We start from the raw sequence: 13,931 nt of genomic DNA on the forward strand, positions 1-13,931 counted from the left end.
GGTGGGTAGAGTTAGACTAAGTAAAAGATGTGCTTATTTTGAGCTAAAGTCTTGAGAATTGGAAGGGTCATCTTGAGAGGAAATACTGGGAAGGGAGTTATAAAGAAAGAAGAGTCTCAGGCAAACGCATTAGCACATAGTTACCATCAGAGAGGGGTTTGAAGTGTATGTGGCCAGCTAGGGAATCTGGAAGGGGAAATTTACCATGGTAGTGAGATTCTTCTGCAGCCATGTCTGACACCTGAGCAGAATCCGCGTAAACCACCCTGTATGGTGGAAAGAAGAGAAACAGCTCCTGAAAGTTGTCTTCTGACTACCACACAGTACTATAACATTATAACATGTTCATACACACACATACACAAAGATAGATAGATAGATAGATAGATAGATAGATAGATAGATAGATGATAGATAGATAGATAGATAGATAGATAGATAGATAGATAGATAGATGATAGACAGACAGATAGATGATAGATAGATAGATAGATAGATAGATAGATAGATAGATAGATAGATAGAGATGGTGGGTAGGTAGGCAGGCAGGCAGACAGACAGACAGACAAGTGGATAAATAAGTGGACAAATAAATTAAATGTTTTAAGGAAAGTAGATACAGACTAAGGAGTGATGTAGATGTCAAAGAGAGGTAAATGTTTTCTAATGGCTAGAGACCACTAGAATATTTTAAAACGGGACTTGGAATAGCTTTCAGCTTGGATAGAAGGAATTTATCTACCCCAAGTATCCATGATATCCATGTAGCAAGATATCCGTGCTGAAAGAAGGGGAGAGAATAATCTAACAATAATGTAATAATATTCTAAAGTAACAGAGGTCAGAGTCAAGGAGATCAGGAAGGTGGGCAAACGGCCAAGTCGGAAAGGTTTGAAGAACACAGTACGAGAGCTAAAGACCAGTATCGGATGGTCAGTGCCATGGGGGTCAAAGGCAGAAACTCACTTGTTAGTACTGACTCCGTAGACACAGCAGACATATACTTCAGTGTGGATTAAGACGATAAACCCAAAGAGGAACATTTGCTCCATTTCATTATTCATTACTCAAATTCAAAAAATTAACTCTATGAGTACATTTAAAATAATACCTAAAAGTATTTTTAGAATCCTTTTCAATAAGTAACTTCAAAATGAGATTGAAGATAACTTCAAAAAACAATTTATATAAAGGAAGGTTTATGTGTTAACTCTTTCAGGCAGGCTATAGAGTGAGATAGTTGCTATGTGTATACGTATCATGTCTCCACACAAGCCTGTCCTCGGCTTCTGCCTGGACAGCTCAGTCCAATTAACCTTTTCATGTTCATTCCCAATTTTCATCATTATTTCTTTGGCCCACTTAGCACACTGTTTTGTGGCCCCCGGTAGTTATTGTTTCCTACAGAGTTCAACCAGGGCTCAGAAGAACAAGGAATTGGCTCTTATACTACTATCAGACAGACAAAAACGTTTATTCTGAAATTGAACTCTAATCAAAAGAAAGTAGATAATATTAAGAAGCACCAAACTAACAGAAGCAGCAAGCATTGCCACATGATTGGCACCAATCTCAGCCACTCATGTTCAAGTCTGAGACACATCCGCCACTGAAGAGTGTTGTAGGTCTAGCCTTTATCCCCTCTCTTAGCAGCTCCAGGGAGAGCTATGGAGAAGGAAGCTGAAACTCCCAGAGAGTAGATATGTTTAATCTGTGGTCCTGAATTAAGGATAAGAAGGCGATAAATTCCTTTTTTATAAAGAAAAGGGGAGATAACAGTTTAGCACAGGGCTTTACAGAGTCACATCCAATCTGAGAAGTATGGCCTCCCTCCTCTTCTCATTTTCCTCCGAAACTGATCTTCCTAGTGTTTCATTTAAAATAAGTTTATTGGATTAAACTCAGTAAATGAAACAACGGACATGACTGGAGCTTGAAATAAACGATGTGATGATCTACTGAAATACATAATGCTAAATTGTCTTGCTTCTTATGCAAAAACTATTATTAGTTATAGCAATGCATGGATAATTAAGGCCAAAAATATGTTAGGTGTTTAAAATAGTTTTATATTTCTACATCTTAATTTTAGTTTATTTCTAAAGTATACTGGTAAAAATCAATTCATGCCCAAATGTTTTAGTTATGTTCTTTGACATATTGGGTTTTTTTTCATTGTTTTTTAAATGAGCTAATCTTCTGCCCAGAAGTTCCTACTTCTCTTTGTTTTCTAATAAACTACACATCTGATGTCATCCAGTAGCAAATTCCTCTGATTTTGCTTTTTCTTTAGCTCCTCCTTTATATTAAATTTCTTCTTTTCCCCCCATTTTTTTGCATATGGCCTATATTTATGTTTCTAAGCATAGCATTGATGGAAGAATGAATTTATTTTAAGATTATTTTTGCTTGGCTCTTACCTAAATAGGCTAAGTAGTCTTGGTAGAAAAAAAAATAAAGATGAAAATTCCTAGGGGAATGTCTTCCTGCTTTTAACCAATGAGAATTCTGACTCTTGTTTCTCTCCATTTGTGTATTAGGTGGTTGTGAATGCCCTGTTAGGAGCAATCCCCTCCATCATGAATGTGCTTCTGGTTTGTCTTATATTCTGGCTCATTTTCAGCATCATGGGCGTAAATTTGTTTGCTGGCAAATTCTACCACTGTATTAACACCACCACCGGTGACATGTTCGACATCAGCGAAGTGAACAATCACTCTGATTGTCTAAAACTCATAGAAAGAAACGAAACTGCCCGGTGGAAAAATGTGAAAGTCAACTTTGATAATGTAGGATTTGGGTATCTCTCTTTGCTTCAAGTTGTAAGTGAACACTCTTTTCTCTGGAAATTTTACTGCTCAGAATACTAACAAAGTGGTTATTACAGCTGTTGTTTAATTAAGAAAAAAAAAAGCTTGTAATAATTTTTCAGCATTGTTTGTTGGTTCAAGTCTCAGAATCCAGAAGAGTAGTAACGTTCACATGAGAACGCAGAGTCAACAGAGGTCAGGCGTTTCAGTTCTTTCCAAGGGTCTTGTATTCTTTTTCTTGTGTTTCCTCAAATTCCTGTCCTTATGAAAAAGTGTGTTATTAACTAAATGAAATCACTGGTATTTATTTATCAAACATTCCTGGATAGTAGCTGATGTGTAAGAATTCACTGACGCTCAGCTACGCCAGTCTGAATTGGAAGTTTGAGAAAGATGGTCGGATGTGAAGATTATGTTTTCCCAGTGGGGGGAAAAGAAAATAACAGAGTGCCAGCATATAGAAGCCAAAGGCAGACAGTCTCTAGTCTCATACCATATGAGATTTCATTGCCATTGTTGAGTTCTGTTCTACCCTAAACATCTCAGTGTATTTTTAAATTATGAAAGATGGTGGTTCCTTAAATGTATTTATCCAGGGACACTTCTAACTGCAACACAGTGAGTGTAAGCAAAAAACAGATTATTTATTAAAAAAAAAAAACAAAGCCAAATACTGGTCTAGTTTTTCTGCTTAAAAAAGAAAAACGCTATATATTTTCTTCATGTTTGCTTCTTTAGGATGTTCGGAGAAGAACTGTTCTTGGTTTGCTAAGATAAGGTTTTGGGTCCTTAACAGAGACCCAGCAAACAAGCCTATGCTGTTCCCAACAGCTTTCATAGACGTCCTTACTACCATTCTTTGATAACCTTGTCTCTTTTTGTGTTCCTGGAATATCTTTCTCCCAGACCTTGTAGCGTACTCTGAATGTTTACTGATGAATACAATGATTATTGAAATACAACAAGAATAATATCTTAACCATTACAATGGGTTCACCGTGTTTTGCTTCCGTCCATGCTCACCCTGTACTGACACTCGCACTGATAAGTTGTGTGTCTAAAATATCACTTTCTTCATAAAACCAAGGACAGAAAAAATCGGGCATTTTAGATAATCCTTTGAAATTCTAAGTGATTCTGAAAAAGAAGGGGCTGTCTGCACACGGTTCTTCAGCGTACTCTGCTCTCAATAAGCAAGTCTTTAAGTGCCATTTCACACTAGACAGAATCACCTCTCACCTCTCTGTTGATTAGTACTTCCACTGAAATGGTTCCTCAAATCAATTATTTCTGGTTCCTATATGAAGTGTGTGATAGACACGTTCTATAATTGACCTCGGCCACTGGCATATTCCCCATCTCTCTTATCTGAAAGAAAGTATTTCTGTGTTCTGGCTAACGTGCATTCCTCTCACGTCATCCACCACTCCACGAAGGTCAAGGACTTAAAAACAAGGATGCCTCAAAAAAAATCATGCTAGGCTTCCTCACTGACTAAGGAATAGGTACGCATTTCAGGGCCTCTGGGCTCAAAATCTATGTTCCAAGGCGCGAAGCAAATGACAGTAAGACATTAGAGAAGGGATGCCTCTTCAATATGCAAATGACAAAATGCCCTACTCTTCCCCATGTCTCTTATTGATATTAACTTATTATCTTCAAGGATTATACAACAGAGGGTGAATGTAGGGCTGTTTCTGAAATTTTCTTTAAAAGCTGATTGCAGCTTTTTATATAAAAACCATATGATTTGTAGAGCGTTACAGTAAAGAGCAACCTTAAATGTTGTCATTTTGGTCACCTGGAAGACAGATTTCTGCAGAAGATCCTCAGACCTAATTTTTAATTGCTGCATATATTGCCAGTTCTGCTTACATTTCTAGGGCCTTCTGCCAAATTATGATAGCATGTTAAGCTTGAGACTAACTTTAGAGCTGGTTATAAAAGAGGAAGATGTGTTCTGTCTTCGTTCAAAATCCCTGCAAAATTTGTTTCGAAATGACTTTAAAATACTTCTTTAAAATGTACAGTAAGAATATTTAATAAGTATGAGTTCTGAATTTTAACCCAGAGTAAGACATGGCTGTCCTTTCCCACAGGCCACATTTAAGGGCTGGATGGATATCATGTATGCAGCAGTTGACTCCCGAAATGTAAGTATCCCTTATAGCTTACTTCTTCTGTAAATACTGATCAGGTGCCTAGATTAGCTCAATAGTTAGTCGGGTGAACTGACTCAATTTTAGCTAAAAATATTCAGGAAAAACGTTTCCACTCAAGAACAGCAAATGCTGCATTGAGTTTAACCAAAAAAAAAAAAAAAAAACTGAAGGGAAAGAAGAGGAAAACAAACTTGACTAATTCGTTTAATAGCCATAAGAACGATCTCTAATATCTATATTTGATGGAAAGGAGCAACAGAAAAATATATGATTGTCATCAACAGCTGAAATGTATAGGCAGCCTCCAGGGAGGCCTGGAAACCTGAAGATGCTGGTGGAGATCTCTTAGACACACCAGTCTTTTCAAATCCACTGTACATTAACAGCATCCATGAACTGACTGGAGCCTGTAAAAATTCGTTTAGCAATTCTACTTTATTTGGTGACACACTTTTTCTTCCAGATGTACATTCAAACCTCAGGCTTCCTCTAAGATTGATCTCTAAACTGTAAAATTTAGAATTTTCTTCTTCCCTGTTATTTTTTTTCACTTGTTCTTGTTTCATTTTTCCTTGGTAGCCCAGACACCTAGCTCACGATGTAGACAAATATAATCTTGAAACTTTTTGATCACGTCTGGAGTTACGTCATTTCACTTCATTACAACGACTTCCCCTTACTTGTTCGATCGATTTTAATTCTCTTGTCTTTACAAAGAGACAATGCGTTAGGAATCTATGTATAGTAAATCTTGACTCTTTTGTTGTGCATCGAGTGAAGGGTCTGTCTATGTCTATTTTTATAACAATAAGCTTGAGAGTTGGCTATCAATGGAGGATTTTAGAAAATGGAATGTTTAGCCTGTCTATTTGATCTAAAACTTTTTGTGACTGTGGTAATGGTTAGTGCAAGATGCCAGCCTCCAAGTGAATAATCCTGCTCTTTTACTGGCTGTATAGATCCATACACAAATGAATCAGCACTCTAAATATATTCTCTATATATTTATAAGAGCTACTTTTTTCGCTAACAATTTTCTTTGGTTGTTTTGAAGACAGGGTGTTACATTGCAGCCCAGGCTTGTCAATTACTTATGGCAAGTCTCCAGCCTCATCCTCCCAAATGCTTGGGTTGTGCAGACGTGAGACACCACACGGAACTCACTAATATTTTCGAATTACTCAGTTAGCTAACTTAAAACTTACCAAATTTAAGGCAATGCTTTCCAAATAACAAAATATCCATCATATATAAAGTTACGTAAATAGTTTTAGAATGCCATATTACATTACTTTTTACACCAAAACTTTTTAGTGCCCAGTTTCAGGGGTTTTTCTTTTCTTTAGAGGCAGTTGATATGGGGAGAAAATCTACTGATTGATTACTAGGAATATAATCTACTATGTGGAAAAGCACCAATGTGGTCCCCACTTCAAAGCTGTCTAGCAGTTAACAAAATGCTCTCCTCTGGCAGGTGGAGCTGCAGCCTAAGTATGAGGAAAGTCTGTACATGTATCTCTACTTCGTCATCTTCATCATCTTCGGGTCCTTCTTCACCCTGAACCTGTTTATTGGTGTCATCATAGACAATTTCAACCAGCAGAAGAAGAAGATGAGTATTTATAAAATATTCCTAACGTACTGACATAGAGGGAATAACAAAGAATTTGAATTTGAATCAAGATGAGACCTTGAATTCAGACACAAATTACCTTATGACTTTTTCCATATGGTTTATCCGTAACAGCTCACTCTCCTTTACAATGTATTTGAAGCTAAAGGGTCACTAGAGACTGGAAAAGCATGTGGAAGGGTAGATAAAAGGGGGTTATCAGTGAATACTGCATACAATATACATGTAAATATCCATCAAAATTATAGGCACACATCACTTTGCCTGACTTGGAAATATTCTGCATGTGTGAGTGCATGCATGTGTGTATGCATGGTGTGTGTGTATGTGTGTGTGTGTGTTGTATGTATGTTTGCTTGTGTGAGTGTGTGCAAGTTTCTGTGAAGTTGAATGTGCCTATGCATGTAAAGGCCAGTGGTGGACATAGTGATCTACCTCAATTGCTACCCACCATAACCTTTAAGACAGGATCCCTCACTGAACCTGCAGGTCATCAGTTCAGCTAGGTGTCCAGAGAGGAAGCCCAATGGGTTCGCAGATCTCCCAGCGCCATGATTATGAGCACATGTTGTCATGCCCACTTTAACACAGGTGTTGACATCTGAGCCTAGTTACTCATGCCTCCTTGTAAAGCATTTACCACTTAGGCCCTCTCTGAAATACTTTTTTTTTTAAAAAATTACAGTTATTTATTCATGAGAGTAAGGTGTGCATGCCACGGGTGTGTTTGTGGTAGTCAGTGGACAACTTGCAGAAGCTGGTAACCTCCTCCTGTGTCCCAAGGTAGTTAGTCTTGGCAGCAAATGCCTGGATACACGGAACCATTGTCCCAGCCCTGAAATACTTTTTCTTTAATTTTTAAAACAATCTTATTTTACCTACTAATCCCAGTTCTCTCTCCCTCCCCTACCCTGCCTTCCCCCCTCCCCACCTGCATCCAATCCTTAGAGAACATGAGGCCTCCCATGAGGAGTCAACAAAGTCTTCACTTGAGGCAGGGCCAAGACCTTTCCTTCCCCCTATTTCTTGGCTGAGTAAGGTATCCCTCCATAGGGAATGGGCTCCAAAAAGCAAGTTCATACTCTAGGGGTAAATTATGTTTTCACTGCTAATAACACCACAAACTGCCCAAGTTGCCCACATTCAGAGGGCCAATTTTAGTCCTATACAGATTCCTCAGTTATCAGCGCAGCTGTTTGTGTGGGTGTCCCCATCATGGCCTTGACCCCTTTGCTCATATTATCATTCCTTCCTCTCTATGGCTGGACTCAAGGAGCTTGGCCCAGTGCTTAGTTGTGGATCTCTGCATCTGCTTCCACCAGTTACTGGATGAAGGTTCTATGATGACAATTAAGTTGATCATCTGTCTGATTACAGGGGAAGGGCAGTTAAGGCACACTTCCCACTATTGCTTTTGGTGGTGCACACCAGTAGGATTTGCTGAAGGAGGCGGAGGCAGGAGGATCAAGAGTTCAAGGCCAGCCTGGGATGAAATACTTTCTAATATATAATTTTAAATGCTCCTTTTTGGCAAAGTTTTCTCAGTATCATATGCATTTATCGTAACTTGGTTAATTTTGATGTTTCTAGTCTTTAATGACTTGTCAATTTTTCCCATAATATTTGAGTGTTTAAATCTTTTCTTACAGTAAATTTGCAAAGTGAAATAGTTTGCCTCCTTGGAGTCATGCATCCAGTCAACTGTATAAACTGTATGACCGTGACCTTGTTCCAGCTTCCTCACTGACATCAAACGTTCTCTTAATTTTTAATAGTTGGTATTTATAATATGGAAGCCAAATTAACTTTAACTTTTGTACGTTTCATGGCTAATAGATTTGAGTGCATTTAAGAGCTTCACAGCCAAATAGGTCTTTAGTTCCCACTACTTCATACTATTTATTGAGTATACTTATTCATCGATACCGAGGATTTTTACACTGCAAAGCATTGCTGTTGTCAATGCTGATAGTATCCCATTTCTAGCAGCTTCCTCTGCTCCATTTGCACTTCTCAGCTGCTGTCCACTCCTCTGGGCCTCTCTTCTGTCCCACACCTGTCATTCTTTTTTTTTTTTCTTCGAGACAGGGTTTCTCTGTGGTTTTTGGAGCCTGTCCTGGAACTAACTCTTGTAGACCAGGCTGGTCTCGAACTCACAGAGGTCCGCCTGCCTCTGCCTCCCAAGTGCTGGGATTAAAGGCGTGCGCCACCACTGCCCGGCCCACACCTGTCATTCTAATGAGCACTCATCTCTGAGCTCCTCGAGGCTTCTTTTGGCCCCTTTCCTAGAATTCTTGACAGAATTAAAGAGATTGTAAGTTAAGAAGATGTATGCACACACGCATGTGTGTATATGTGTGTGTGTGCATGCGTGTGTGTGTGTGTGTTCAATTCTTTCAACATCTGAATAGGAAAATCATTGTATTATTGTATTACATCCAAAAGGCGATGTGTTTAAATTAAGGAACTAAATACGTAGTGTCCCAGTGAGCCAAGATTTACTGTTCATGTATATGGTCTTGAGTAACTACTTAAGAGTTTCTGTGCTTTTTTTTCTCTCAATATAATAATAATGACCATTTTGAATTATCTTAAGAAATAAATGTGATTTCAATCACCATAACATACTTTTAATTTTTCAGCTTCAAAAATCACAGGAATAGTCATGCTAATTTCTTTAAATTTCTTGTTATAATATTGAAAAGTATGTAGGAATGGACATGGTTTTAACCAGTTTTGATTTTTCTTTTCTATACTTTGGAGGTCAAGACATCTTTATGACTGAAGAACAGAAGAAATATTATAATGCGATGAAAAAATTAGGATCAAAAAAGCCACAAAAGCCCATCCCTCGACCAGGAGTAAGAATGAGTCAATGAAAATCCTATAAGACAGCTTTGAATGTGTTTTGTTACACAGAGGGAGTCAACTACTATTTCCAGCGGGGGGAAAAATTGTACTTCTTGAACATCATTAATTTATGTCTTTCTAAAGTTTGTTGTGTTTTTGTTTGTTCTTTTGGTTGGTTGGTTGGTTGGTTGGTTGGTTGGTTGGTTTTTCAAGACAGGGTTTCTCTGTAGCCTTTGGAGCCTGTCCTGGAACTAGCTCTTATAGACCAGGCTGACCTCAGACTCACAGAGACCTGCCTGCCTCTGCCTCCCGAGTGCTGGAGATAAAGGTGTGATCCACCGGCGCCCGGCTCTGATAGATTTTTTTGACACCAAAAAGAATAAGAATATACAGGAAATGCAAGCTCATCTTCAAATGACTTAAAACTATACAACTAGAATTCCAACTATGTAGCCAAATGACCCAGGGAGTGTGATCTGCATGCTTGTGTCTTTACCATAGCTGTTGTGCAGTGGTGAAGAACACATAACATTAGGAGGGACTAGCATCCATTGGGCTTTCTTAGATTAAGACGTAGACAAAGTATTCACTGGCAAACCATCTCCAATGTAGTTGTTGCTTAATTAGTAGGAGTATTGAAGCATTTTAGAGGAGGTAAGAATTCCAATAATTAATATATTGATATATGGCTAATATGCTGCCAATTACTGATGTCAGAATGATCACAATTTGTGATTATAAATAACCATTCTCATATTTCCATGATGACTTCAACAAACTATAATAGACTGTTTACCCTATCGTAGTGATTTTCATGGCAGTAATCTTTAAACTGAAAATATTTCCAAGGATGAATCAGAGAACAAAACATTAGGAAACATTCATTCCTATTTTGTTAGCAGAGCACTGCTTTCTTAATGAGAAAATGTTTTCATTGAGACTGAGCACTGCACAGAGAAATGAGTCAAGTATGTGCCTCAAAGTTTATGGTAATAAAATATCCTTAGGCTCCTTCAATTTCCCAAAGGAAGAAACAGGCAATGGTCTGCAGGTTTGAAAGTAGCCGACTGAGGGTTGGGACCACATATCAGTAGCCAAGTTCGCATGTTCACCTTGCAGTAGCACAACAAGGAATGCCTTTCTAGTCTGATAAGCTCCATGGAGACCCATCCTTGTGTGTCTGACAATATCAGCAAGATCTGCTTGCAAGGAACAGATTAATGTTGCCAAGGTGTGATATAAATATATGCTGTTTCAGATGTGTCCTTGACATGTTCACGTGGTCCCATTGACAATCCTCTAGAAAGAAAGCAAATCTAATATTAATATTTATTACATGTTTTTAAATGGTCACATGGTCCAATTGATGACTGGAAAGTGCTGCAGCCAGAGAAGCTGGTATTTGGTAACACCAAATCAAATGGGCTTCCTACAGTCCTGTGACCTTAATGTGTGGGAATTCAGGGTGTTTCTGTGTAGAGAATACAGAGAGAAGCCCTTCAGCAAGGGATTTGACATTCTCAATAATCTACATGGTTAAAACAATTTAAGTAAATAGATGTAAAAGTGTACAACAAGGTTTCTCACAGTGATTGGTGCCAATAGGTAGGTACCATGTATAATACTAGAAAGGAGGTCAATAGAGGAAGTAGTTAACATACATGCATGTCCACCAGGAAGATCTCCCATGGCTGAAAGTATTTGTGTTTTTCCGCAGAACAAATTTCAAGGAATGGTGTTTGACTTTGTTACCAGACAAGTGTTTGACATCAGCATCATGATTCTCATCTGTCTGAACATGGTCACCATGATGGTGGAGACGGATGACCAGAGCGATTACGTGACTAGCATTTTGGCACGCATCAACCTGGTGTTCATCGTGTTGTTCACGGGCGAGTGCGTGCTGAAGCTCATCTCCCTCCGCCATTATTATTTCACCATTGGGTGGAATATTTTCGATTTTGTGGTGGTCATTCTCTCCATCGTAGGTAAGATGTGCAAAGACTGTCAAACTCATCCTGATAAAGGTGTATGTTGAAACAGCAAATTTGGAAAGGAGGTTATCTCACTAGTCAAAGTGAAAATGTTGATAGGTTTTATCAAGCTGTATTTATTTTCCTTCCAAAGTTAGGCTCCTAGGACATTCCATTATTTATTTTTCCCATTGTATCTATTTGATACATTATGTATTTGTATTTATTTGTCAATTAGTAAAATCTCCTTTACTGAGGTAGATTTTATTATGTAGATCTGTGCTATGAACCAAAACAAAAATGGCATTTTAAGTGACTGAGACTGAATACTCTATACACTATTGAGAGAACCAGCATTCAACCTGTGGGATGTGACCCCTTTGAAGTCAAATGACCCTTTAACAGAGGTCATCTAAGACCATTATGTTATGATTCATAACAGAAAAAAAACTACAGTTAGGAAATAGCAACAAAAATAATTTGGTTAATATAAGTAGTTAATATAAATAAATGGTTGGGCTCACCACAACATGAGGAAGTGCACCAAAGGGTCGCAGCATTAGGAAGGCTGAGAAGCGCTGATGTAGATAATTCTGATGAGAGGGGCACTGCAAATCTGGTCTGGTGGTCGGGAATGACAGCGCATTACACATGTAGCTGTGGGGTCAATGGCGTAGAGTGGAACATGGTTGCAATGGGAAAAGGAAATAAAAGAGGGATTAAAAAAACAAGTGTTAATAAAGACAAACAGTAATTCACTATGACTGATAATGAAAATTATCAATATTTCTAGAAGGAAACTGGCAGCATAGGACATCTCCTACTTAGTCATATCTTTCAAATTGTGTAATGTATAAGGGTCTCTTGAAGGTAGCTCATTCCACTGCATGTACAAATAATACTTTATAGAAGTGAAGTCCTTACATAGGCCCAAAATATTCTTTCTTAATTAAGACAAGGTCACTGCAACATTTTAACCATAAGATTCTCTGTTGGAAGGGATTTTTGTGTTAGTACCCATTTTGATGGGCTATATATCTTAAATCTCACTTATATGTAGTCTTTAGTTCCAAGACAGATCAGTGGATACAATCATGTAACTACAATATCCAGAAAGAGAAACACAGAGATAAAAACAGAGACAGAAACAGAGAAGGCTGACTTAAGAGAATGAGGCCTTTGTACTTAAAGGCCTTTGGGGTTTATTGTTTGGTTTGTTGTTTTTTTCTTTTTATTTGGTATATGTGTACTCATCTGTGTGTGTGTGTGTGTGTGTGTGACACTCTTTAGTGGAATCTTTATATAAAAAGAATGGGAAGAAGTTGAGAAATATCCCAGCATGTAAAGAACTTGCTGTGTAAGCTTAAGAACTGGAGTTAAGATTCCTAGCAGCCGTGTACATTCTGCTCAAGTGTGACAGCTTACCTACAACTTCAACACTTAGAGGACTCTTGGATGCCCCCAAATAACAGAGCAAGCTATTCTATCCATACCAGAGAGCTTTGTATTCAACTGAGAGACCCTGTCTCAATAAAGTAGAAAACAATCAAGGAGACTCCAAATGTCAAGACACACACACACACACACACTCGAGAACATGCATACACATATGCATACCACATAAACAGACAAATGCCAAAAAAAAATCACAGGGAGAAAGGAGCTCTAAAATTTAAAGACTTGAGATGCTACAGGAGACCAAAGGAGCATTAACCTTGGAGCGTGTTGTAAGTGTACAGGCACATGCATAAACAATTCCGTAAGAGTATTGTGCAAGAAACTCAAGGAAGCATCAAGGAAGAGGAAAACAACATTAAACACTCCAATATTTTGGATTGATGAGGTGAGAAAAGGAAATTTATGTTCAAAAAATTAGAGAAAATCATCATATCCATATGAATTTGTACTTCCATCTTTAGCTGTTGATACTGAAGCAAACCAGCATTTATTTCTGATGAGATTTCAGGTTAACTATGGCATATCAACACCTCTGAAAACATAATACTGTGGTTCTTATCTTTTAATTTTTAATGAGTTAAAATTAATATTGATTTATGCTATACACTGTATAATTCTGTATACATTCAGTCTTCCATATCTATAAACTTGGTATCCACAAATTCACAGATCAAAAGTATGTTTAAGAACCCTGCAGCTCTACTGACCATACAAAGACATTTCTTTGCTTTTATTTTCCTTTAAAGTGAACTGCAGCAACTCATTTTCTGATGTTAAATATGATAAATAGATTAAGAGTAATTTAAAACCTTCAGAAGGGTGTGTATAGGTTATATGCAAATGTGACGCCCTATGACATAAAAGAATTTTGATATTCTAGAGAGGGAAAGTGCTTACTGGGACAAGTCTGCTGCAGACACTGGAAGATGATTGTATTACCTATGTACCATGCCTAAGATTGCACAGTTGAATCTCAATGTTCTGAACTTGACTTTGGAACTTTAATAAATCAAATATTTTAATGGATGACTTCTTCACTGATTGA

General features: G+C 37.9%; 1 protein-coding gene across 1 annotated transcript in view; it reads left to right on the top strand.

Moving 5' to 3' along the window:
• The window catches only part of Scn1a (sodium voltage-gated channel alpha subunit 1), a 65,574-nt gene that overhangs the window by 48,415 nt on the left and 3,228 nt on the right, over positions 1 to 13,931 (top strand). Inside the window, 5 exon segments of the mRNA XM_050121950.1 lie at positions 2,541 to 2,822; positions 4,910 to 4,963; positions 6,447 to 6,584; positions 9,362 to 9,466; positions 11,173 to 11,443. Of these exon segments, the coding sequence (XP_049977907.1) occupies positions 2,541 to 2,822; positions 4,910 to 4,963; positions 6,447 to 6,584; positions 9,362 to 9,466; positions 11,173 to 11,443 (850 nt within the window).

The sequence above is a fragment of the Alexandromys fortis genome, unplaced genomic scaffold (genome assembly GCF_014885135.2).
Source record: "Alexandromys fortis isolate MF-2015 unplaced genomic scaffold, M_Fortis_MF-2015_v1.1 scaffold_8_9099976_23576923, whole genome shotgun sequence".
NCBI lineage: Eukaryota > Metazoa > Chordata > Mammalia > Rodentia > Cricetidae > Alexandromys > Alexandromys fortis.